Source organism: Gallinula chloropus (assembly GCF_964237585.1).
Source record: "Gallinula chloropus genome assembly, chromosome: 18".
Lineage (NCBI taxonomy): Eukaryota > Metazoa > Chordata > Aves > Gruiformes > Rallidae > Gallinula > Gallinula chloropus.
The window spans coordinates 6,519,691-6,545,663 of NC_140103.1; the positions used below are offsets into that span (position 1 = coordinate 6,519,691).

Genomic DNA, 25,973 nt, shown 5'->3' on the forward strand with positions numbered 1-25,973 from the left:
CCTTTCCCCCCTCAGTCCCGCCTTGGGTGCTGCTGGGCGGGAAGGGGTGGAGGGCGGCTGCCTCACAGCCTCGCCCCCGGCTTGCAGCCACCCGGCGCGCAGAGCAGGGGCCGTTGAAGCGCCGTTGCCCGCACAGAGCCCTGGCTGAGGTCGTTTTCCCAAAATAAAGGGCCGGAAAAGCCGTGTGCAGCACAAGGAACAGGCAATCCAACACGAAAACAATTAAAAGGGCGTTTATTGCTCGTTTCACCATAGCACCTTCAGGCTGAAGTGTTAAACACGCACACTGTGACAGAAGTATCAAAAAAAGGATTCACATAGAAAACCTTAATGACAAACACGGCCCTGTGACCACATCACACATAAATAGGGTGCAAAAGATATAAAAATACAAAAAAATGTTTATTTCTGCCCCCGTAAGAACCATTTAGTGGAAAGAACAGGGCACCAGAGAGCATGTGTGAGTGTGAGGGGCCTCACTGAAGACCCGATTTTCCAGGAGAAGGTGCAGGGTAGCTGGAGAAGTAGTCAAGTTTCCATAGCTGCTCTATAATTGGCTTATGACCAAGTCAGTATTTCATGCACACCCTGAACTGGCTTGGCATCCACAGCCAGACCCCCTGCCCCAGCTGTAATGCCACTGAGGTTAAACCGCACTCTTCCCTTTGAATTCAGATGGCTTTGGCTCAGCCCTGGAGATATTCAGGATCAGGGTATCAGAGTGAGAGGAGTAAAGCATGATTAGCGTCACACTCAGGAAAAAAGGTGAGGACCAGAGAGTTTACAAGAATCAAGTAAAAAAAAACTATAAAAATCAAAAAAACCCAATAAAATCATTATTTCTGGTATAAAACTGTTTAAAAACACTGTGGTTGTCCAGGAGATAATATCTTGTAAGTGGAGAGCACTTCAGTTATTTTCAGCTTCACATCTGTGGTGGTGGGACCCTCTCCCACCAACCTTATCATCCAATGTATCAATACAATATTCAATATTTTAAAAAAAAATAATTAAAAAACCCCACAAACAAACAACCACCCTACATGATCTCCCTGACACAGAAACAGAATGAAAAAGGAAGCGTCATAAGGAAAAGAGCTCTTACAAACATTATCACACTCAACAAACCGCTGACAGGTTTTAGGACCTTTCAGGATGAAAAGGACCTTTTTCATCATATATAAAACCATCTGGTTTTGGGGCACAGTTCATGGTGTAATGCCTACCTCCAACATCAAACTGGTGCTGCTGCTACCCTACACTTTGGACATAATGCCACCATTATTTCATTATCATCTCATGCTGCAAGGGAAAAAGAGGAAATGTCTCCTGATAGTGACCCTGAAATGCCGACCTATTTTCTAAACAACATATGGCTTTGAAATAGGGCTCCTTTTGTGCTTAGAAGCAGAGGTGCAAGGAGAGCATCGTCCTCAAGGAGAAGAACGAGAGTGGCTGGGGGAGCCCAGCAAGGCACTTTCTCCAAAAACAGTGGCATAGGAAGACTTGAGGAACTGGACATAGTTTTTCATGCTGCGCTTGGTGCTCTCTGACTGCTCCAACCGGTCCTTTAAATCCTGAAGGCGGCTTTCATACCGGCGCTCTGCCTGCGTAAGGAAGCACAAAACACAGGCTGAAAGGCAGCAACACTCATCCAATTCATGTTAAACTTCAGCTGTTACCCCAGAAGCGCTGAGGACAGCATGAATTAGCACAGCAGTAGATGGCATTACCATAGATGGTGCTGTGATATTTATAATTTGTTCTGCTCATTTCCAACCCCATTCAGCAACCCACTGATAAAAACAGGAGACGAGGCAGCTAATCAGTTGGGCTTTTAACACTGATGAGCTGCAGTCATGGGGAATTCAACACTCCTCTCTGAAAAGCAACTTGACCTGATCCAGGTGCCAACCCAATTCCAAGTAAAACTCAAGTAAACAAGCACAGCAAACAGGGCATTATGAAAGATTCCCCTTCTTTCTTCTAGAAGAAATCCTTTCCTCTAGAAGAGGAATTGCATTCTCTCTCAGATAACCAAGCACAGCAAATGAATTATATCTGGTACAAATCTCATTAGAACATAAGAAAGATCTGATTCTTTCCTTAGACGTACATGTAAATTCAGGGCAAGTTAATTCAGACTGTTGCCATAAGTAATAAGCAAATGAGAGTCCACGCTCCTCAATCACTGACATGACAGACATGTCTTATCACACATCCGTCACAGATACAGACAGCAGCATGTCACACGCAGATACAGCTCTGTACGACTTTCACAGCACACCCACAGGACCTGTACCCCTAAGACCTTGGTTTATGGACACCAGTAGCTGCCAAGGACACCACCAGCACAACAAGAGCATCCCTTGCAAGTTACTCACATCATCTTTGTTCCGACGCAACTGGTTCAGCTCTGTTTTACTCCTACTCAGCTGGGTCTCCAAATCCAACACCTTGGACTGGGCTGCCCTCTCTCTAGACGTTGCTCGTTCTCGGGTTTGTTCCACCTACACATAAGAGAACAGCTTTATTAAAGGGTTCTCTATGCAAGACTGACTTTTCACTACCCCACTGCTCACAAAAGCCCTGTGAAGTAATTAGACACTCTCACACATAAGCACAAGACTGAGCTGCTGCTTTCCTCTCTTCTGTCACAAGCTGGAGTGCAGAGTTTGGTTTTTCAGAGGTTTAAGCACTGACAAACAGTCCCAGCACATTTTATTATCTGTATTTCACCAAACATCATGAATTTCCAGCATTCTCACTGTTCCCCCTTTTACAGTCTGGGTAGTTTGGGCAGAATTCACAAACACAAGAAATGACTTACTTGTTTTTTGGCATCCTCAATGGCCATCTCCAGCTGACGTGCCAAGGAGCTACATTCCCGGGTCTTCTCCTCTAACCGCAGCTGACACTGGTGGATCGACTCCTCGCGCTTTGCTATGACCTGAAGGAATTCTATGTTCTGGGCACTCGTTGTCTCTAGTTTTCTATGTTAAGACAATAAGGGAAGGAAACCTCTTCATTTTAAATGGAGTGTGTGTCAGTCTCCTTTTTTGTCAGGTCCTGACTAGTCTGAGAATAGAATCTATTCTCCCTTGAAACACAAGAGCCCCAAGAAACACTTCTCCATTTCCCAAATGAAAATTGCAAAGATTGAAGGACATACAGAGTATTCACATGCCTGTATTTCCCCAGACATTGTCACTCAAAGGAATTTATAAATGTGGGTAAAAGTGCTGTAACATTCAGTAACCTCAACCTGGCTAGATTGGACAAGGAGTTGATTTATCTGCTGTTTAAGCCATCATCCTTTCTACCAACATTTGTAAAAGATGCTGCAAAAACCTCCAGCTCTCTCCAGTGGACAGTTACTCATCAGAGATCCTTGTGGGATAAGCAAATGCACATGAATCCTGGAGGGACGTAGGGGACTGGAACAAGAAACAGTGGGAAGAGGATGGAAACAGAAGGTTAGGAGAACAAGAAAGCCTAGTATTTCTAACCTTTCTAGCTCCTCCACTTTCAAGGTGAGCTGTTTTTTCTCCTCCTGGGCAGACTGATACCTCTCTCTCGTCATCTCCATTTTGTCCCCCTGAAGCTCAATCTAAAAATTACAGTAATTAATTACTTTACAGACTAATCACTACACATACACGAGCAACCACCTAAAGCAGCTCTCCAAAAGGAAACAATTCTTGTCATTTCTGGAGAGTCCTAGGAAAGGAACAGCACACAGAAGAGCAGAGCACTAAACACCCATCTCGATGGGGCTTCCACTTAATGTGTGAAGAATTTCCCATACCAAGAGGTATAGGAGAATTCTTCCATATTGCAAAGGAAAAGCAGAGTCTGTAAATGCTCACATGCAAAGCAGCCACCTGTAAGCACAGCGAAGCATGCATGTTAAAAGCAGCCATATACATGACAGCAGCCCACAAAGGCAGCAGAGCCTGAAAGAACAGGAAGATTTATTAATTCCAAGGCAATCAGAGTGAAGCAGTCAGAATGTGAGATCATTTCCTGTGTCTGGAGGCACAGTGGTACAAGTCGTGCCTGTCTATAATTGTCCCACGATGCCTACACAGTCCTCCTGGGGACAAAAAAAATACAGGGACTGGGAAAACAGCCTGAAATCAGGGTGAGAAAACAAGGCTGGGACAGCACTATCAGCAGAAAGCCACAGGAGGGAAAGCTGACAAGATGATGGAAGTAAGAGAAGCGAGTGTTGTTACTGCTGCTATTCAGTTCCCAGTAAGCTTCTGCGCCAAGGGGATGTGAAACCTTTCAAACAGCGAGGAGTGCTGCTAGCTACGCCGCTAACTTGTTGCACAAAGACATAGCACACACCTTTATTTTGCAGTGCACGTTTAATCTGTTCAAAAAGAGGCGAGAACAGAGACGAAGTTTGAACCTTCCTGTGATTAGACATTCATCTTGGTCTCAGGCTTGCGGATTGCAGAGCTGCAGGTACCTTCTGCCACTCCCTTACCCGCTGATGAAGATCTGCAATCATGACAGACAGGTCCATGTTCTTCTTCTCGTAACTCTGAAGCTGATCCTGACACTCTGCTAGCCGTGTCTCTGTGATCTTTAGGATCTCCGGTAGCTTTTCCAGTTCAGCAAGCTGGCTCTGGAACTGGTTACGCACCTGAAAATGAAGAGAACATGAGAAGCTTTCAGATGCTCATAAGGTGAAGTTTAAAATGTTTCTCAACTTCACTGCAGCCATGGTGACACTGTGTGGATATCTGGCCAGTGCTGGGAGTTCAAAGCCCAAGATCTTCCTCTGATCCAAAAGGCTTTCTCTTAGGAAGTGGCACTCCTTAGGGATGGAGTGAGAATGAGTACTTTGGATCCTGGGCTTCAGTTTTATGAGAAGTATGAACTCTTTTTGGAAGACAGCTGTTCCACATGGAATAATGGTGTAGCCTGCATACTCCACTGTTCTAAACCCAGACTCTGCTGCAGCAGAGGACACACTAAGCAATTTAAACTGAGGAATGCTACACAGTAAGAGGCTGATAAATGTTTGATGAATTTTACTGAACAAACAAGTGCTGAGAAAAACTACTGGAAAAGGCAAACTCAGATAAGCCTTTTATTTCCTATTCAAAGCCTTTTTTCACTACATTCAGAACATTAAGATCCATGAATGCCTACAATGTTATTGGAGGAATAATTACCAGTTCAATCTCTCTGTTCATTTCATCCTTTAGTGTCTTGTTCTCTCTCTCACACTTCTCCAGCTTTGCTGCCACATCATCAGCTTCCATTTGGGTCTTCAACACCTGGGCATACAAAAATCCCACCTACTTTATCTGCTATTTATCATTTTCAACAGATGTGCAGTGCTTTGGAGTAACTACAACTTCTCAAGGATCAGTAACAAGTTTCTTGCCCCACTAACCACCACCCCGGAACAGCGTTTGGAAGTTCACCTTCTACTTTTGTCACCTGGATCATTTGGATTTTCCACCAAACATTTTCCCCTCTTGCCTTATCTTCCTACTATTGCAATATCCAAAATCCCCCTCCAAAAGCAGCCAAGGAACAGTACGTGCCCACACTAAAAGGCAGAAAAAAGCGTCTTGCTATTTCCCTTTTGAAAAGGAGCAAGAGAAAGTGAATATTAAAACCAGTCTGTTGTTTGCCATTAATCAAGATCTTTGCTGTGTGAGCCAGCTCTTTGTAATGATCAAGTTATCAACACAGAGTGAGGAAGGTGACTCTTCCTCACTTCAGTACATAGCACCTGGCAGTCTGAATACTGCCATGTGAGGAAAATGTCAGGCTAATAGAGACAAAAGAACCAAAACCACATGAAATTGCACATCTTTCAAAAGCAAACAAAGGGTTAAGGTGTTACAGAATAAATCCCATGAGTGAGGGCAGAAAATACCTTGGTGCAAGGGCTGAAGGTCTTGACAAAACCTACCTGTGACTTGTAGGTTTCAATCAACCCTTCGTAGTTCCTGACAGAGCTCCTGAGCTGCTGCATTTCCCCCTGCGCTTGGTTCAGCTTCTCCTCCACTGGGACCACACTAGCCTGAAAAAAGAGAACATCTTCCATGGGGTGCTTAGAAGTAACTGCCACACTAGCTGTCCAACACTGCCTAGGCAAAGAAAAAGATTCCTGTCAGCATCAGTTTGCAAAGCTTTCCAGACTCCAGTGGCTTGCCAGATTTACAGCAGCAGAGCACAGACGTTTGGGGTGGATGTGCAATCTTTCTATCTACCTGAATGAGCTGCATTACTTGGATTAGGACCACTCCTTTCTTGGATCAATGCCTAGCTTTCTAAGAAGAAAATGATGTAGGTCACCTACAGGATCACCAGTGGTAACAGATGACGGGAGAAATATTCCAGCCTTTCTTTTTTAAATCCTGGAGATAACCATTATTTCTGCATAAACTACAGTTGTTTGTTCTCTGCACAGAGAATGAAGATGCAAGGACAAGATGCAAGATCCCAGTCAGAAAAAAACAGTTCTGGATTGGAGATATTCCTAGCCAAAACGTGGAAGAAACCCAGTCCTTCCAGAATGCCCACTTTCTTCCTTTAGATCTCTTCCCAGCATACTCAGCTTATGGTAAAACTGGTTTGAAAAGAAATGACAGCAATGGGTATAATTCAACACTGTTCCCAGACCAAGAAACTTGCTAGAATTTCTCCTTTTTTACTTAGCTTTTCAGCTTCTGACTCCTGGGAAGAACTGACCTTTAGCCTTTCATTCTCCATCTTGAAAGAATCAGCCTCTGTAGTCAGTTGATGCAATTTCTCCACCAAAGCTTCTCTGTCCTCCCGCATCTTGTCCTCCAGGGTTGTCTGCTGTTCCAGCAAGTCTGCAACACGGCTACCAGACAGAAGGAACATTAATCCTTAAGTGACAAGAAAGAATAAGACCTCCAACCCTTGAAAATTGTTTCGGAAACATGGCTTTTCCCTCTCTTTTCATCTTCCTCCTCCAGTCATATATGCCTATCTGTTAGACAGGTCTACCACCTCAATTTTCTTGCCCTGCTGGAAATTAACTTCAGCTGTCCCCCTGGACCTCAAATTCATTGCCTCCAAAATACACAGGATAGAGAGGTAATTGTCTTGTACCTACCTATTTTTTCCTGCAGCAACTACTGCAGTGATACCAACACATTTATTTATCCTTTAAACCAAATTGGCACAAAGCTATACTGCCTATCTCTTCTACACCCTTTCATTCAGGTATCTCAAACAGATCTCAGAAGAAAGATAACCTTAATTGTTTCAAAGTATTACAAAATGATAAGGGAACAGAGTGTTTTAAGGATAAGCAAACCCTTAAGAAGTCTTTCTTTGCTGTGTTAAGTCATCAGCAGCAGCCACATCTTTCTCTCTCGACCTCTCCAAACTGCTCCAGCCCTTTGGCAGTGCTGGTTTTGCTTGGTTATTTACAGGCACTCCAATTAAATTATTCAATTTAATGCTATTATTCAATTAAATTATGCTTGAACTCATCCCCAAGCATGCTTGTTTCCCCATACTAATTTTATTTTACCTGTTCAGTGTAACAATTTCCAGTTCAAGGTCACTCTTGTCCTTTACTGCTTTGTTATAGCGACTCCTCCAGGACTCCAGCGTGGACAGCGCCTCAGCCACGTAACTGTCCTGTCAAACAAAGAAACGTGTGAGGAAAGGGCAAGGGTGACAAAAAAGGTCACTGGACCTGTGATATGCAGACAATACACAAAGACGCTGATATGGGTAAGCGCGATATATGCAGAGGTGTCACTAGGACTCTGAAAACATTGAGGACAACTAGTTTTTGTTTTATTCTTCCTGATCCTTCAGAGCAGGGGTTCTCCAACACTGCTGTCAGCCAACAGATGTAACAGCAGCAAAGGAAGAATCTTCTCTGAAGGAAGGTGAACTATCAGAGATACAAAGCATGGCTAAGATTCTATTAGTGGCTCTGGTCCCTGGAATTCTAAAAACAAGGGAGGCAAAAAAAATAATCAAGTGGTGTGAAATCCATATTTCCTTCTGATTTTAGTCCTAACTTTTCTAGTTTTTCTTCAAATCCTTCAGCAATTTTCTAACACAAAATTCCAGTACACCTGTGTACTTTTCTGCTTGGACTAGTTTCTTGGTTAACGACCACCTCCATCACAAGGCTTTATTTTATTGGCTTCTTTCAACCCTCAGATGGTTCTAAAGAGTCAGGTGAAGAATCAGATCTGCTAGTTTAGAATGATCTAAGTCACTGTGTGTCCTAAGTTAAGGACATGTAGTGAATACAGTGACAGCTGAGAAAACTGGACTTGTTCTAAACTTAGCATAAATGGGTCAAAGCATCAAGGCAGAAATAAATCTCATTAGCTGAAAGCAAAGACTCTCCCTGGGGCTGCTACCAGAAGTCAAAGATTTAGATGCAGGATCTGAAATGAGGTCTCTCCTGCTGTATTATCAGGTACCTTTTCTGCTAGCTGGGCACCCAAGCGCTCTGCACACTCTTCGCTTCGCTCTGCCCGCTCTTTCTGTGCACGGATGGCTTTCTTCAGCGCCTCTTTGTCACGGTCTGCCTTCTGCTTTAGTTCCTTCAGTTGTTCCATGATACGTTCCGCCTCTGCCTTATGCTGAGCTTCACTGCGCTCCAGATTCTGCAGGGGGTAAGAAAACACCCGATATGGAATAATGCCCTTGCACCTGAATACCCACAACAGCAACTGATTTCACAGAAGCAATGAAGAGAGTTGGGCATAAACCCCCAACCTTCAGCCTGCAGCTACTTGCAGTCACATCTGACCGACACAATCCTGTCCTAATGCTGGCAGCCATGTCAGCATGACATGTCTTCCTTCCCAAGTGTCCTTTCTACTTTCATAAGCTGCTCTCTAGAATACCAATTTCTTCTCCTGACCAAGATAGCCTAATAACCTTTTGATCTACCCGACAACATTCTCCCTATTAATTGAAATAGTGGCAGATAATAATGTTACTTTATGCACCTGTATAGCTTAACAGAATTAAAGCTCTTCTAAGCCATTAACACACATATTGTAACATTACATCAACACGTCAGCAGATATGTTAAATAAGACTTTGATCAAGATAAACCAGGAGAACTATAGCTTCATTAATACTGTAGAGAACATGCATGAGTGTGATCAAATACAGGAACTCATTTTTCCCAGAAAATGAATTAGATAGTTTATGATCTGTCTTGATGCTTGACTAAACCAAAGCCATCTTCTAAATAATTAAGCAGTAATCAACTTAGAAAAAAAAAATCTAATAAATACAGAGAGACCTCAAGGCTGTGATTTTGCCTCATGCATCAAAAGTGAAAAGCTTTTCAAATTAAGTAAGAGAGGTATGGTATATGTCAGTGGCATCACCAGCCAGCCTACCAGACAGAATAAAGGAACAGTGGGTGAGTGCTACTCAGTCAGTCATTCAGCTCAGTTCATGGGAGTAAATGAAGAGACAGTCCCCAGGGACCACTGGAAACATACCCGTATCTGTATGGTCAGGCGGTTGTTCTCAGCTTCTTTGTTCCGTAACTGCATTTGTAAACGACCTTTCACAGCCTCCATAGATTTGGAAAGTTCACATGCTGCCTTTGCCTGGTCCTAAATAAGAAGCAAACAAGACACACCACCTTCCTCAGCAAGCTAATAGAAGGAAAACCCCTCAGGTTTCTTCATGGAATGATCTCCAGCCACCTCCACTTTCCTCAGCTGGACCCTCACAGCATCTCACTCCAACAAAATGGGCAACAAATGAGCAGTCATTCATTCTACATCAGATGTGAATGACTGGCCTGAAAGATTTGTTCCAGAGCAAAACATCTTTCCTATCTGGGCTCTTCCACTACATTCCCTTTTATCCTCCTAAGCAGAGGAACAGACTGGAATTTGACAATAGGAACTGACAGGACCTTAAACAGAAAGGCAACTCAGTGATAAGCCCAAGCAGAGAAAATATTCCATGTGGACTCCAGAGCTGTGTGGGAATAGGTAGCTGTCTGTTTAGTTTTAGAAGGAAGCCAGTCATCACAAGTGATAGTCTAAAATAAGGGTTTATACTTGCAGACAATCTGTGGTTCTGCAGAACTGGAAGGTGAAGCAGAGAGGGGAAAACAGGAAAAGGAAGCTACCTTTTCTGCCTGTATCTGAAAGGTGAGATCTTCCACTTCTTTTTCTTTCTCCTCAAGCTTCATCTGAAGTTGCTGGAAAACAAATACCACTGGGATGTTTAAGTAACAAACACATTTAGGTTGGCAGGTGTAGGTAAAGAGTTGTAACTGCCTTCCTCCCCAGACCCTCTCATCCACGGCACACTCTGATATCCACAGCAACAGCACCCTCAGCCCTGGAAACACAGCCTGCACTCTCCTCAAGCAGAAAGCAAAACAGCTACATGTATAGTTGTGTAGCAGGGCATAGGGTACAGAGTCAAGATCAAGGACCTGACAGGACTATATATATACAAAATTACCTATGTCTCACAGTATGTTGTATAACTCCTGGCAACGTAAGATCCCCTGTCCCAGTTTACAGATAAGGAAACGAGCAGAAAAATGGCACCAAGTCACTCAGTGACAGAAGCAGATATAGAGAGCGTATCCTCTTTGTGCTTTTCTACCCCTAAGATAACATGATAAACATACAGAAACAGTATGATTTCCAAGCTGAAGAATTCTATCCTGTCAAGGGTATTTTGGTGGTAGATATCTTTTCTTTCCCCCTCTCCCACCCACAGAGTTTTCTTTCTAAAGGAAAATGTAGTACAATTTTTGCTTTGTCCATTCAGCACTGTAAGAAGAGGCAAGCAGAATCATTTGTGCTTGAACTGAATAACATAATGAGAACAAGCTTAAATTCTCCTTTGTAGCTGAATACTGTAAATCCTAATGGGTCTCAGGTGAGCTATCCCCCTTGTAAACCCCCATATTTCAAAGGCTATGAAAGTCTATCCACTTTAAAACAGAGGTTGCTAACCAGAGAGGCAATGTAGTGGCTCTGATTACCACAAAAGCCAAAATGGTTTTTATTGGCCTAAAGGACATTAGCATAAAACTTAATGGCTGAATACAAGGCAAATAAGAGCTTGTAATTTTAGGTATCTCTGCTTTAATAGAGAGAGAGAGAAAGAGAGATTTTGGTTTGCTTACCATTTTCTCTGCATCTGAGTCAGCCAGCCTTTTCAGCAGTGCTCCTTGCCGCTCCAGTATCTTCTGAGCATCTTTCTATAAAAGAAAAATGAGAAAAATGGTTAAATGAAAAGTCAATTTTATGCAGATTCCTTAGATGGAACTGGGAAAAAAATCAACCATTCCCCCCCGAGTTGCAGCAGCAATTTGCAGAAGATACACACATTTGCAAAACATTTCACATCTCACCCATCTCAGAAAGCTTTTCCACTTCTCAAAGATCATAATAAAAAGCCTGATGTTAGTCCAGTCTCACTGGTGGCTGAATGAACTCTTACCACTGTCCTGCTTTGCTCAAATGGAACATAAACTACAGGAAGAACAGCAGTTTCATCTCTATATTGCTCTCACACACGATACAGAATTGTTCTGTATAAGCCAGGTAGAATTCTTTACAATTCCTGTTACTGCTCTTACAGCCTACAAAAGTAACCTTCTGAACATCCTCTGGCCCCCATCAGCTGAGGCAGCATCAGATCCTCAGACTTCAGCCAGACTGTAGCAGTAACACTTCACACTGTTAGCATGTAGCTGTATCCAGATGAGAAACTCTTGCCAACACAGTAGTGACTGTAACTTTTAATAGGAAGACTAAGGTGCTGTAACGTCCTCCCAGTAGAAAAGTCAGCCTTAGTCTCTGACAGAGGCAGGGGTAAAAGAAACAACGACCAAAACCCATCCATTCTTTATGACACAGAGTCAATGACAGCATTGCAGAGGAAAAAGAAAGAAAAAAGAAAAAACTAGAGGAGTTAAAAGCTCTCAAACTCCATCTTAGTGCACAAGACAACACAGCCTCCTGTAATCATCCAAGTTCAAGCACACAGCAGCACTCACCTCCCGGTTGTGCTGCTCTTTGAGGAGTTCACGTAGTGCCTGGTTGGTTTCTTCAAAGGTGCTCAATTTCTTGAGCAGCAGCTCCTTTTGCCTTGTTAGCGTGTTAATGTCAGAGCTGCTCATGTGGTTTTCCTGGAGAAGGAATGAAAAGAATTGCTCACATGGAATTAACTCACAAGGCAGATGCTCATCAAAGCCCCAAAGGTGACTGACTGGATGCTGCAACTAAACACCTCAATTCCAAACAAAACTAGCAAACTCCATAAGCATTTTGGATTTCTCCACTTTTCCTTATATCTCTGTAGATCAGGAACTGTAACATCACATTTTTCAGACAGCCATCTAACAGGACAGCACAGTATATGCAAGAACGGGAAGAAGACAACACGTACAATGTTGAGTCTCCCAATTGTATTTTTCAGGGCGTGAATCTGCCTGGCTGCTTCCACTCCATCCCGTTCTGCCTCACTCAGCTTGGTCATCAAACACTCCTTCTCCTGCTGCAAGTACTTTTTCTGTAGCCTGTAATGAGAAGTCAGCCCTCAGAGAAACAAGAAGCCTCAACAGCTGTGGGTGCCAGTTGATTAAGTTAAAACTTGTAAACACCCTCAAAGCTTCAAGCAAACACTGGATTTACCCTAGTAGACACCAGGAGCTTGTTAGGACCACTGCTATGAAACAGGAATTTAGAGGGGCCAAATTTGGCTTATACCAAAGCCTGCACACACTGTTAAACCCAAAACACAATGCTGGGCTTTTCCTGGGCACTGAAGTCCCACCAGAAACAAGACTCCAAATGGCTGAACATAAAATAGGAAAACACAGCAAGTTCTACATCTCAGAGATTTTAGCCAAGGCTTCTCATCTCCAAAGTATTCACAAAGCTCCCTGAAAAAGGAACACACAGCATTAACTGAGCGTGATTTTTCCTAAGGAAAAATTAAAACTAACTCTCTTAAAACAACAGTGCCCCTGTGGAGACACAAGCTTCCCTAATTCTTTAGATACAAAGCAGATGCAGAAATGTCAGATTTGGAAACCTTCAGGTCACTAAGAAGAAACCCACATGATTCAGTCCTCTCAGGGGGTGTCACTCCTGTCTCGGAATGATTTTCACAAAGGCCAAAAATTCTCCTCTAATTTTCGGCTCCACATTTATTCATTTGTGATTCTACCAACATCATCACAATTCAAACAGCATCTCTTAACCTTCAAAATGCCAATTTGCTAGGATCACCCTGCAGCTGGCCACACAGGCCAAGTGCTCCCAGGTTCCTCTCAGAGTAGTTTTTTCCATTCCAATAGTCACACAGCTATCACCACCTGAAGCTCCCTTTCTGAAAGGTGACAAAAAAACCCCAAGAACATCATTTTTCTGGCAGCACCCAGGGTACAAACTATAACCTCAAATAACATTAGAAATAAAGGAGGTACGTGTCCTGTAAATAGCACTGCAGTAAGGATGGAGAACTGAGGTTTGCTCACAGAGTCAGGTCTTTCTCTTCCCTTATGCGCTCGATATCACGCCTGAGCAGGGTATTTTCATGTTCTGTTTCTACCAGCTCCTGTGTGACCTCATTCAGTTCTTCTTTCTGCTCCTCAAGGAGACGCTTTGCCATTTTCTGCTGTTCCTCCTTTTTCTGCAGTTTGGCCTGATGAAGATATTTGAATGGAATGTAAGGCAAACTAAAGGCTTTTGAAGCGATACACAAAATCAAGTCCGTGAACTAACCATTCAACTGCACCAAACAACAAAGGGCCATGCTGGGTTTGGGAGGGAAGGGTGTATGTTTGGGTTATTTGATTGTTTTTTTAAATAGATAGATCTGAGCTGTTCCTGTGCACAATGGGCACAATTCACTTATTGCCTGGAGATATCTCCCATCCCATGGACACAGGGGACACGAGTATCCTGGCTCTAAGTCACATACCAAAAACTGTGGACACACAACACATGATAGACCTCCAACCTGGCAGGAAAGGAGCTCTGGTAGCAGTTCACAGAGTTCCCATTGCTCCACTATTGCTTCGTGAGATCCAGGGAACTGGGTGACATCAATCTAAATAGTCCCTGGTATTTTGCTTCCATCTACCCAGTCTGGATTACCCTGGACGTGTGTGGCAGCTCAGTGTCCCCTCTGTACCATGACTGGAGCTGTGCACAGACTACTCCAGAGCTGAAAGAACCTCAGCTGACTGCTGCTCCAGGTGAAGGACCCACACACCCACTTTGGCAGTTAAGAGCACTACAGACAGCTCAAGATGTGCAAGGAGAGAGAACACAGAGGGAGTTGAACCACTGTACTGGGCTTGTTTCTTTTTGCAGCCAAGTACTCACTGAGCATTCTCTGGCTTGTGCAGAATCCAAGCTAACAAAACACATGTGATCTTACACTCTGGATTTATTGAAGAGACACCACTGAACACTGAGATTCAATGAACTTATTTAAATTACCCAAAGGAATTTTTGCTTTAAAACCACACAAGCAATTCCATTAAATCGTGTGGCATAAATCAAATGGAAAGCACTTAAAACAACAATCTACTTGACTCAAACCTTACTCCTGTTCACCAATTTGAATCTAAAGTGTTTTTGAGTAAAATACTACAGGTGTAAGATTTGCCACCCTCAGTATTAACTCCAAAATGCAGTTTGCCCCCACCATAGAGTATCTTATGAAATCTGGGAATATCTCCTACCTGTTTTTTAAGTGGTGTCAAGTACATAAGAGACTATTTATCTGGAAAACACATCACTGGCTTGCACATTTTGAAGCAATCAGAAGAAATAATTTTGTTAAGTGGATTCTTTAACAATAAAACATCATCATACTGTATTTTCACCTGCTCAAATGACCAGTTTTCAGATTTGCAGCTTGGGCAGAAGACTGATTATGTGGAAACTGAAGCACAGCAGTACCTCCTTACACATATGTTTTAAAATGGTTCAGAGTAAGGCTTGGGATCTCACTAGGACAGTTCAGCCCTTCCAAACAACTCTGATTTTTTTTAATTAAGTTTTTTTAAGCAAGCTACCCATCATCCTGGGCAGCCTTCCATTGCACCAAGACTTGACTCCAGCCTCCTCTTGCCAAACGATCGGCTACAAAAGCCTGAGTCAGCAGGTCCTTACACTGTCTCCTCACCTCATTCTTCAAGGTTCCCACCACATTCATCAGGTTACCTATCTTCTTTTCATATTTGTTGATTTTGCAGTAAAGAGCATCCTCCTCATCTGTGGAGAGGTCGCTCAGGCGCAATACTGGGAGCATTTTTTCTGAATCTGGGGGTGGAATTTCCAGGCGGTGAGTTTGTCCCTGGTAGGAAAGCAATAAAGGGCATCTTTTTTTTTAAGTATGAAGTTTTAAACAGAATTCTAACCCTAATTCTGCCAAAATAATAATAAAAAAATGTATCAGATCACATTGCTGCAGTAACACTAGCAAGGTGAACAAAAATAATTGTAAACAGGTCTTTCATTTCCATCAGGAAAAGGTTAAGAATGCAGAATGACTAGAACAGAAAAAGAAGAAAAAGGAATTAAAGTTGAAATTCTCATACAGGAAGAGCCAGGAATACAAAAGGCAAAACTAACAACCCATGAGAAAGAAAGTATTACATAATACTATACAAATGGTCTGTGCTTTGGAAGACACTAAGGACAGCAGCCCCTCGCTGTGCCTCCAGACATGATCTTGAAGGGGAATAATAAAAGTACAAGAAACAACGAAATTTCTCTGGCTTCTAGAGACAGAAAGGCACAATATGGCCATAGGCTGCTAATGAACTTCCACTCTTTCTACATTAAATATTGAAAAAGATGTATGGAAGCACTTAAAATTAATGGTAGGTGACAGTCTTCTTCCAGGTCAGCCCAGCTCCCTTACTACACAACTACTCTCTTCAACCTCAGATAAACCTCAAAGTTTCTTTTAAAGAGCAAGATCAGCCATACCTCCCACTTGCTGGTGGACTCACGGATAGATGTTTTGCCTGGGGGCAGCCAGGGGACCTTAGTTTTCACCCGGACAGCTCGGTACATGTTCAGATTATCCTCCTTCATTTTCTGTTTGTGCTTTTGCTGAAGAAATAGAAAATAAATCACAGATTTTTAAAGAACCAATTACAGTTTTTAGTGCTGCAAAACCAAACTCAAGTCCATTCAAACAAGAACGTCACATAGTGTTTCACTTGACGCATCGGATCAGATGAGTCAGCAGCCATCCGAGGAGGGTAACACCCAGCAGAAAGAAAGGCTATTGCACATACAGTTTACAGCATGGCTAGATGTAGTAAATGCTTCTTGTTTATCATGTAGCAACTCTGATGTACCACTGGGATACCTCCCCCTGTGTGTGATGTAATGAGAGCCTTACCCAGCAGGCCAGGGGTGGGAGATTGGGCAGGGAGGGAAGGAAGTCTTCTCTGTATGGAGATACACAAAAAACATTCAATATAACCCATTCACATGAAGAAGAAACAACCTGGGAGATGCCTTGTCCATTCCAGATTCATCTCACAAGGAGCAGCTATTTGGTTTGACAGCAGCACTGCCAGAGAAACAGCGAAGCCCCTGGAGCTTTTTCCCTGCTTTGCAGTCAACTAACAGGTCCACTCTTACTTGTATTGAACTCTGTGTGCTCTAACTGAAGGATAGTAAGGCTAGAATTGTGCAAAACACCAAGAGATAAATCAGGTATTCTAATAGGTGATTGATTAATTAATAAGAGACATTGATTTCATTGTCAGGCCCTACACCATTATGATATTTGCCCTTAGCAACAAGGATGGAACTAATAGAGGACTTGGCAGGATGTCTGCACATTAAAATCAGCCAGCAACTTCCATCAGCTTTCAAGAACGACTTCATATAAGCATCCAAGTAGGACATGAGATAACTGGAAACTCCACTTCAGGCCTGCCTACTGTGGGTAAGGCTGTGACAAGATCCTCTTTGTCACATGGCTCAGCAGACCAAGAAACTGCTTAATGCCAGAAGACGGTTTGAATCCAGACTGGTTTTTCATAAATGCATTAATTTTAGAACAATCAAGATGGAATTTGAGACACTTAGATACTACCTTTCCCTAAACCTTTCCTGCAAAACCAGGGATGAAGCCAAAGAAAAAAAAAAATAAGGCTATCAGGACACAAATCCAGAAAACAATGAAAGGAAAAGAAATCCCCCAAACCACATCACATTGGAAGGAACACTCCTCAGCCTCACACTTGACCATAAGAAGTAACTATACAGCCTGTATCATACTTAAATTGCCTTAAACACAGAAGACATGCTACAGAAAATTCACCATTGAACATGAATTCAAGCCTTACAGTTCTAATACAACAATAAAACAGATCTTGAAGGTTTTGTGGTGCTTCTAGGAGCGTTCACCTTACAAGCACCCAGGCTACACAATCCTACCTGGCATTTTGCAGATGTGGTTTTCTGACCCTTTTTAATATGGACATGGACAGGGGTGGTTTCATCCACATGGACGTGCAAAGGGGGAGATGAGGAACGGTTCTTCATGACTCTTCTCCCACAAACGGAAAAGGGCAATACAATGAAAGGAAACCTGTGAATAAGGAAACTGGAAATAGAAACATTTCCCTCTGTGCTAAGGAGCAACATCAGCCACCTTTGGTTAGAGTTCGAGCTTTCTTTCACTAGCATCTGCCATTTCAAATTGCACACTATCTTGCTGTGAAGCTAGGGTTAATGCAAATAATTTCTCAGCTTCTGGTATTTTCTGCTTTTAACACAGTTATTAAAGACCAAAAGCAGTTGGATTGATGGCAGGCACCTATAAGAGTCTATGGAGTTCAAAGTCTTAGAGCAAGCAAGCAAATCAAAGGGTTGCAGTAACCAAAACAATCTGATTGTGAGGAGAAACTTGAAGGCAGGGAGAAGAGGAACATCAACTTAACAGTTTGCTTAAGAAAAAGCAACAGGAAACCATCAGATCCTTCCATCCTAAAACACCTGAACCCGTAAACTCTTTCACATATGCTTAACTTTAGGTGTCTTTTTGAAGTTAGGCAAGTGCTTGAAAGTGTTGAGATCATGGAGGTTCTTTAATCTTCAGAAAAAAGCCTAACTTTATCCAATATCTAATACAAGACTGAAGAGCCTAGAGGTGCAGGGTTAAATTCACTGCCTCTGAGCTGGATGCTTTGGTTGAGGTAACAGTGTAATGCAATTGCAAATCTTACAAAAATCCACCAGCAGCACTAAGTGGATTCCAGCAGAAAGGCTTTTTGGTCAGCCTAGGTAAAATTACTTACAGTTACTCTAAAGCTTTTGTCTCTTCTGGACAGTGTGCTCTGTGCAAAGACTGAAGTCACTTCATCACTGATGGATGAGGAAGACCTAATACAGAAATAACAAAATGACCACTAATAGAAAGAGGTGCCAATTTCCAAACATTCTCTTTATTTCAATTTAAAGCAACTCACAGGCTCAAACACACCCAACATACAAACCCAAGCAACACAAACCGGTGTGTCCTGGCTTCCTCTGGCAAGGATGGGATGCCCAAAGGCTTGGTCAGCTAGCTTTCTGGTAGCACCACTTCACAATTTGGTGACAAGTGCTACAAGTGAAGCATTTGCCCCTAACACAGCCAGCAGGAGTGTGTACAACGCTTCTGTTAGAGGAGAATTTAGATCACTCTATAGCTCGTTCATTTCCAAGGCTCATGTAATAACCCACTCTAAATGGAACTGCTAACACTGCATCTGTTTTTAAGCGGTGTGTTGGAGACGAAACATCCATATAACGCGTTGGATTTATGACAGTTCCAGGGGGAAGCCACAGCCCTACGGCCCCTGATCAGGAAGAGGAAGGCCCAGTTCTCTGGAGGGGTTCCCCGGCTGCTGGCCATGGACAGCTCCAACCGCCACCGCAACCTCCCAGGGAGGGGTTAAGCTTTTCGAAGCAGCCCAGGGTACCTCGGGCAGGCTGCGCCGGGCTGGGCTGGGGCTCTGCTGGCGGCAGGATCAGCTCTGAGGTCAGAGCGGGGCTTTACGCAGCCGGGGATGGAAAACTGCCAGGGGCGGCACCTTCCCCCCCCCCCCCCCGGCCCCGGCAGCCCGTCCCAACGCCTGGGGCGATGCCGAGCGCGCTGTCCGTTACAGCCCAGCCGCCGCAGAGCTCCCGCTTCCCCGCGGCAAGAACCGCCCCGCGGCGGGAAAGCGCTTCTCGCCACAGACACGGCGGGCACGGCGCGTCCCCGGGGAGGCTCCCGCATCCCCACGGCCACACGGCGAGAGGACTCCCGCCCTCCCCTCCTCACAGGGCCCGGCGGCCCCCTCACCGTGAAGGGCCGCTCGGGGTTCGCTGCCGCCGCTGCCTCAGGATGTCTTCGTCAGGGGGCGGGAGGCTGCGGGAGTCGCTGTCGCTGCCATGGAGATCCCGCAGCCGGGACGAGGGGGGCGGCGGGAGGCCGCAGCGGGCGCAGGCGGTGCCGCCGCACTTCCGGAGCCGCCGCCGCCACGCCGCCGCCCGCGGCTCCCCCATTGGGCAATTCAAACTCGCCTCGTGACCCGGCCCGCCGCCGGCCGCCTCGCGAGGCCCCGCCCCGCGACCGGGCCCGTCGCCACGGTAACGGGAAGCGGCCCGAAGGGGCCAGGCCCGGAGCCGTGGCCCTCGGCGGAGGAGCAGCCCCGGGGGCTGGCTGGCGGTGAGGGGCTACAGCGGGCGAGGAGCCGGCCCAGCGGAGCGCGGCGAGGCGGGCAGGGTTCGTTGGCAAACCCCCGACCCGCGTCTCCCACCTCTCCCCCCGCAGCACAAGCAGCTGTGACAGTCCGACCTCGGGTACCAGCGTCCCTGAAACCCGCCCCTTCTGCTGGGAAACAGAGTATTTTGGGGTGGAAGAGACCTCAAAGCCCCTCTACTCCCACCCCCCTACCATGGGCAGGGACACCCTCACTGAACCAGGCTGCCCAAAGCCCATTCCAACCTGACCTTGAACACCTCCAGGGATGGGGCAGCCTCAGCCTCTCTGGGCACTCCATGTCAGGGCCTCACCCCCCTCATAGCAAAGGAAATTAAGGAAGTTCAAGCCTTGGGTGGCACAGAGGAGTGCTCCACTTCAAACCTGCATCCTCTCTCACTAGGCAAACACCGGGTTCTGCCCAGCACAATACACTCTGTATTGCACAGCATTACCAATCTGATTGCTACAACAGCAAATCCTTTGTTAGTCTTGTGTGGCAGACACATCCAGAGATCCCTGGGGCATGCAGAACACGCTTAATCCTTCTCTTCCCAAAACAAGGACAAACTGATTTTCAGTGGATATTCCAGAGGGATCTCATGCAAGATAAACCTTTCAAATAACTGCTCAGCAGTAAGTGACTTTCTGTGTAGGGCACGATTCCCAGGCTTAACAGGCAAGAACTCACAGACCTCACAAAGGGCACGGGAAGAAACAAGCCTTTATCCTTGCAGACCGTACAGAACCAAGTACTGAAAGAACCGTTCACATGGAAGAACAAAAGCATACAATCTGCGGAGTGCAGCAGCGGTTCTGCTGCAGGAAGGGCGCTTCCCCAGTGCCGTGGATTCCTCCGGTTCCCTCAGCACTGGGCTTGCAGGATTCTATTGAAAAACCGTCACTTTAAAAACTAGCATCCAGTGTCTCAGTCAGGAAAACAGATGACGTGGATGAGGAGTGGAAGACAGCCTGAAGCAAAAGCTGCTCAGACCTACCCTATCCGATGTGGCTGCAATACTTAGTAGCCAAGAGCAGCTTGTTTCTACAGTAACCTGCTCTGAGAATGGCTCTCACCTCAGAGCAGCCTATTTACTGCATTCTCCAGTCCAAAGAGTCTCCTTCCCAGCAGCGGCCAAGATCCCCTCCTTTTGCCCATCCCCATGTTCAAACATGCCCCAGCTGGATCCCTTCTGCTCACCGACACTTGGTGCTTCAACCGGGACAGTCTCTGCTGCCATCTCAGTCCATTAGGTGTGACCAGTCCCTTCATCTCTTTAAAAAATAAATGCTATTCCTTCCGAAGTTTTTCTAACCATGCAAGTACTTCAGGAAGGCAGCCACAGCTGGCATCAGACTGCAACTTTTTGAATGACTTCTTCCATGCGCTGGTACCAAGGCTGGATCTTGGTGTGAAGCATCATATCATCAAAGGCTTCCAGCCCTTCCATGACTCGGAGGACCCCGTACACAGCCTGTGCCAGAGGATAAAGATTAGAACAACAGTGAGAAAGTCTGTGGTGTAGAATGGCTTAGGGTACCAATGAGTGTCTCAATAGCCAAAGGCTCTTCCCCTGTCCTGCCATCTGCTCCACCACTGATTAGCAAGGAAGACTGATCAGCAGAATGGCAGTCAAGAATGTGCAGTTTTTTCCATGATAAAACCGTGAGGAAAGATCGGGGTCTACATGCAGTCACAGGGAAAAAGTTAGTCCCATCTCTGCATCAAGCCCTGGTGTGAAATGCTTCACTTGCACTGCAAGGAGACCTGCTGGTGCAGGGCATGAGTCCTGCTCCACTCTGCACTGCTGCCTGCAAAGCAAACCCTGACAGCTTCATTCACAAGCCAGGGCAGTGTCCTGCCCTGTAACCTCTCTTTATCATGCTTCCACCTGATCAGTAACATCCACTGGCAGATGCAAACTGCTGGTTCCATCTTGGGTAACATTTCTCTGGAGGAAAACCACAAATACCACCCTGTGGAACACATCTTTCTATGTCCCCTTCACGTGGGAATTGTATTATTGCACAAAGGACATGGACAATGTATGTCATGTAACTCACCTCCTCTGCCTATATTTGCATTAATCATTTCACAATGAACAACTGGGTGATTTAAATATTCCTAATAACAGATACAAGGAATTAACCCCTTACCAAGTCAGCAAGGTTCGGCTGGTTTCCACCCATGAACAGTCGGTGTTTGCCAACAGCCTTCACCCACTCGTTAACTGCTTCATACAAGTCTTCTCGGACATTATCTTGAAGGTGATGTCTGGACAAAGAAAAGAACTGATCAGAAGGCAATGGTTTGCTCCCTCCTCTAACGTTCTATCATCTCTCTGACATCTGGGGTTCACAGCTAAGGAAGTTAAGGACCTATTCCTTTTGTAGGCGTGGTGGTACCAACCTTTTCTTCAGCCTCTTGCTAATGAAGAACATGGCAACAGCCCCCATGTACTTGGCAAAGAAACCTTCCACGGTGCCAAACTTCCCCTCACGGACAATGTAATCAAAAGATGCCAAAGCTTCTCTGGGCGTACGGTAAACATTGGGGGAGATGAGGTGGACAAGCCAGTCGTCTGCCCATTTCCTCCACTTCATTTCTTCCCTGCAAGCATTCAAGATAGATTATGGGTTTTGGTGAATGAGGTGCAGGGCTACAGGAGGCAGACAGAAAGTGGCATTAGCCAGAAGTTCCAACAAGGACGTATGTGCCAAAAACTCCTGCCCGCCTTGCGCTCTGGTGACCTCTCTGAAATGCACTCAGGATCATTATCTTTGGCAAGGATCCTCCAACCTCAAACTAAAATTAAGACTAAGACAGAGCACTAGCTTCTCCTCCCAACATGAGGACTAAAGCAGAAATGGAAACGAGCACTCCATAACATTCTGCTGTGACAAAGGAAAGGCCAAGCAGGAAACTGGAGTCAGCTGCAGACTAGCACCACCGTGATGGTGGCAACTAGGCCATCCAGCAGCATTGTTTCAAATTAAGCAACAAGGACAGCAAATGCAGTCTAACTACTGAAGTTTTAAACACTAAAAGGGGTCTGACAGGTTTTACCAGCACCAGCAGAACGTTATATCTACACCATCCCTGAGCACAGCTGGAGGAGGCTGTGACCCTACTCAGGGAGCCCAGAAACTTAAGCACACTTACACTCGCACTTCTTTGACAGGATAGACTCGCTTGGTCTCCTTCTCATCCAGCATCAGCCAGTATTTATTCCCATACTCAAATACCTCCTTGCCCTGCTCGGTCACAGTTTTCATAGGAGGATAAAAGGACACAATTTCTTCTAAGCTGTTCCTCCTGTGGACAGAAACACTGTTAGCACCTCATCTGGCTGCTACAAGAATGAGCAAGAGCAAAGGGCAGACACAGACACTTGAAAACATTTTATTCTAAAAATTAAGTGCACAAAGTTCCAACTTCTATTTGAAATAAGAATTGAAGAGACTGGAACAGCTACTTATAAGTAACTATTCTTAGTGTACATACCTTTAAGTGTGTCAGAACAGAGATTTTTGCAGGCATAAAGCTACCTCCCATTCTCCAGCTCTTTGCAGCACAGACCTAGAGGACAGGCCATGGGCACAGCAATTCCATCTCATTCTAGATGTTCTAACTGGCTAGATGTAAGCTTAGTCCCAGGACTAAGACTAGTCCTGTTTATATAGGTTTTGTGCAAAGAGAATCTCACTGGTTAAAGTAGTAGCTTTGCTTTACTGCCCATACATCACAACATATATAGGCACCATCACAGGTCAGGGCTGCTGGACTAAACACCTAGAGCCTCAGAGATCAAGGTCAGCAAGATATTTTGAAAGAGTCTGATAAGTCTCCAGTTCATTAGGGCCTTTCACATTCAACTCTTTTCCAATCACCCTGTTTTCTTACTTGGAAACAAGATAGGTCTTTATTGCACTGATGATCACTGAAGAGTCATTCAATTGCTGCAAAACAGAATCAAACCAAACTTTTAAGAGACGGTGATGAAATTGAAAATTAAATTCTTCCAAACCTTTCCCCCTGCATGCTGAGGCTCCCAGTTCATACTGCGGTCCTTTTTCCCCCCCATGCATTCCCCTGTGAGTCCCTGCACATCCACAGACAGCCCCACTTTCTCAGCTCTTCTGTGATCATTTCAAGAGTATCACTCCAAATTTGTCTTTCATTTTGACAACAGAGGACATGAGGGCCAGGCACATGCACAGTGCTGGTTTTGGCTTTAGTCTCTTGGTAGCAAAGACAGAAACCAACACTAACAAAAAAAAAGAAAAAAGCCAACTTGAACAACTTCAATCTTCAGTATTCCCGAGATCTCACTCTTTCCCCACAAGATATAAGCAGCTCCTGTTACTGCTGGTACAAGTGATACTCCTGCAGAAGGGCTGAGCAAAGGCAGATAATCACCATCTTACAGAATGACAAACAACATGCCTTGTAAGAAACACCAACCAAACACTGTAACAAGGCCCAGGAAGCCCTGAAGTAGGAAACAAGGCACACTGTTGAGAGAATAAAGGATGATCTAAATGTTACACTGCATGTGATGAACCAAAGAGACATGGCAGGGGGAAAGCCTCCAAACCACTTCTTGTGGGGAAATCAAGCTTTCAACGCAGTAAGACTTACCAGAGGGCTTCCAGCATTAGCTAGCAGGATAGGCACCTTTCTGTAGGTAGAGAATTTGATCTCTTTCCTCATTATTGGGTTCACTTCCACGATTTCATAGGGTAGTCCATGATAATCAAGGAAAGCTCGGACTTTACTGCAGAAAGGGCACGTTTTATACTGGTAGAGAGTGAGCTGCAGGTTCCCCGCAGGCAGCTGGAGAAGGGAGAGATGAGAAACTTCCATTTTCCACTAAAACCACAAATATCACCTTCCCTCCTTCCCCCCTCCTTTTTTTGTTATGAAGTAGCAGCCATTGACACTGAGTTTCAGCATCTGATCATCAAAACATCTTGGCAAACAGCCTTTCTCCAGGTGACATCACAAAAGTTCACCTTCCCTTGGGACTAACCACCTGCTTCCCTCTGCTGGAAACGCCAACTCACAGGCAAAGAGGGAAAGGTTTTAAAGGCAGGCAGCTTACCCCCTACACACTACCCTGAACCCAGAGAAACACCCAACCCATCCCTTCGGAAATCAACGCCAAAGCAGCCCGTGAAACCCCTCCCGCCACAGCCCCTGTGGATGCGGCGGGGCGGGGTGCGCAGGAGGAGCTGGCTGTGGATTTCAGGCAGCTGCCCGCTTCAGTTCAGCGTGCCGGGGGGGCCCACCAACCCGCACACAGCCGAGACGGGGCCGGGGGACGCGGTGCGACGGCACGGGCAGCGGGGCTTCGGGCGGGGGACGCTCCCCGACCCCGCCGCGCTTCGGGGGCCGTGACGGGCCGCGCCAGGCACCGGCCGCACATTACGCGGCAAACGCCCCCGCCCCGCTCCTCGCTGGGGATCGCCGCGTTACACAACCCGCCGCCGGCGCCGGGATAGCGCGTCCCCGGGAAGGTCTCGCTGCCGGCAGGCCGGGGCCTCCGTTACACGGGCGCAACCGGAGCAGACGCGGCCGCTCGGTCGGCAGAGACGGGGTGAAACGGCTCCGCACCCCCCCCTGCCGCTCTGTCTCCAGGGGGCCGCCGCCGCGCCCGGGCCGCGCCGGTGAGGGAAGGGTGGGCGCCCGGGGAATTCCCCGTGACGGAGGCGGCGAGAGCCGCGGGGAGCGGCGGGGAAGGGGAGAAGAGCGCAGCCCGCGGGCGGGGGGAGCGGGGCCCGGCGGCGCGTTACCTCAGCGGCCGAATACTCCCGCAGGCGCTGCTGCGCCGCCAGGTAGAGGCCGGCGCCGCCGCCCAGCGCGAAGGCAGCGCCCAGCAGTAAGCGGCCCCCGCCGCCCCCTCCAACTGCTCCTCCTGCCGTGGCACCGTAAGCTCGGCACGGGGCCCGCAGCCTCCAGGGCGGCATCAACGCGACCGCCCGCCAGGCCCTACCGGCGGCCGCCATCTTCCCGGCACGGCGCGGCGGGGGCGGGCGGCCGGGGCGGAGCTGCTAAGCCGCTCCCCCCTTCCCTTCCCTTCCCCGCCCCGGCCCGCAATGGCGGCACAGGCGCCGCAGGGCGGGCACGGTAGGGCAGCGATTAGAGCCGGCAAGTGTGGGATCGCTGCACCGACGCGCAGCGGGGCAATAAAACCATTTGTTCTGTGGAATTACAGGCTGCC

The 25,973-nt window shown here is 46.1% G+C and overlaps 2 protein-coding genes across 3 annotated transcripts; both read right to left on the minus strand.

Moving 5' to 3' along the window:
* Window positions 1–1,419: 1,419 nt before the first annotated feature.
* Window positions 1,420–19,553, minus strand: ODF2 (outer dense fiber of sperm tails 2; the record flags this gene model as incomplete). 2 transcript variants are annotated; one of them, XM_084272653.1, is made up of 20 exons in its annotated part: window positions 1,420–1,607; window positions 2,385–2,510; window positions 2,831–2,993; window positions 3,510–3,610; window positions 4,496–4,654; window positions 5,190–5,294; window positions 5,942–6,052; window positions 6,724–6,859; window positions 7,538–7,647; window positions 8,454–8,639; window positions 9,495–9,611; window positions 10,139–10,210; window positions 11,156–11,230; window positions 12,032–12,163; window positions 12,424–12,553; window positions 13,517–13,683; window positions 15,178–15,348; window positions 15,987–16,112; window positions 18,320–18,404; window positions 19,351–19,553. In XM_084272653.1, the coding sequence occupies 20 exons, from the start codon at window positions 19,551–19,553 to the stop codon at window positions 1,434–1,436; spliced, it is 2,649 nt and encodes an 882-aa protein (XP_084128779.1). In that variant the 3' UTR covers window positions 1,420–1,433. The 2 variants fall into 2 exon arrangements, with proteins under 2 accessions (XP_084128779.1, XP_084128780.1); XM_084272654.1 differs by lacking the exons at window positions 18,320–18,404; window positions 19,351–19,553 and adding an exon at window positions 17,457–17,603.
* Window positions 19,554–20,455: 902 nt separating this feature from the next.
* PTGES2 (prostaglandin E synthase 2) lies at window positions 20,456–25,764 on the minus strand. Its single transcript, XM_084272621.1, has 7 exons — window positions 25,546–25,764; window positions 24,392–24,586; window positions 23,654–23,709; window positions 22,913–23,065; window positions 22,160–22,360; window positions 21,907–22,024; window positions 20,456–21,224 (listed from the first exon to the last, which is right to left on the minus strand). The coding sequence occupies exons 1-7, from the start codon at window positions 25,756–25,758 to the stop codon at window positions 21,102–21,104; spliced, it is 1,059 nt and encodes a 352-aa protein (XP_084128747.1). The 5' UTR covers window positions 25,759–25,764; the 3' UTR covers window positions 20,456–21,101.
* Window positions 25,765–25,973: the final 209 nt, after the last annotated feature.

Bases quoted from the DNA above. Each gene is read 5' to 3' on its own strand.
- PTGES2 (XM_084272621.1), bottom strand. From the start codon at position 25,758: ATGGCGGCCGCCGGTAGGGCCTGGCGGGCGGTCGCGTTGATGCCGCCC. The intron at 23,710-24,391 runs GTAAGTCTTACT...TCTGTTTTGCAG, and splicing joins CTAATGCTGGAAGCCCTCTG to CAATTGAATGACTCTTCAGT. The intron at 23,066-23,653 runs GTAAGAAAACAG...TTCTGTCCACAG, and splicing joins AAGACCTATCTTGTTTCCAA to GAGGAACAGCTTAGAAGAAA.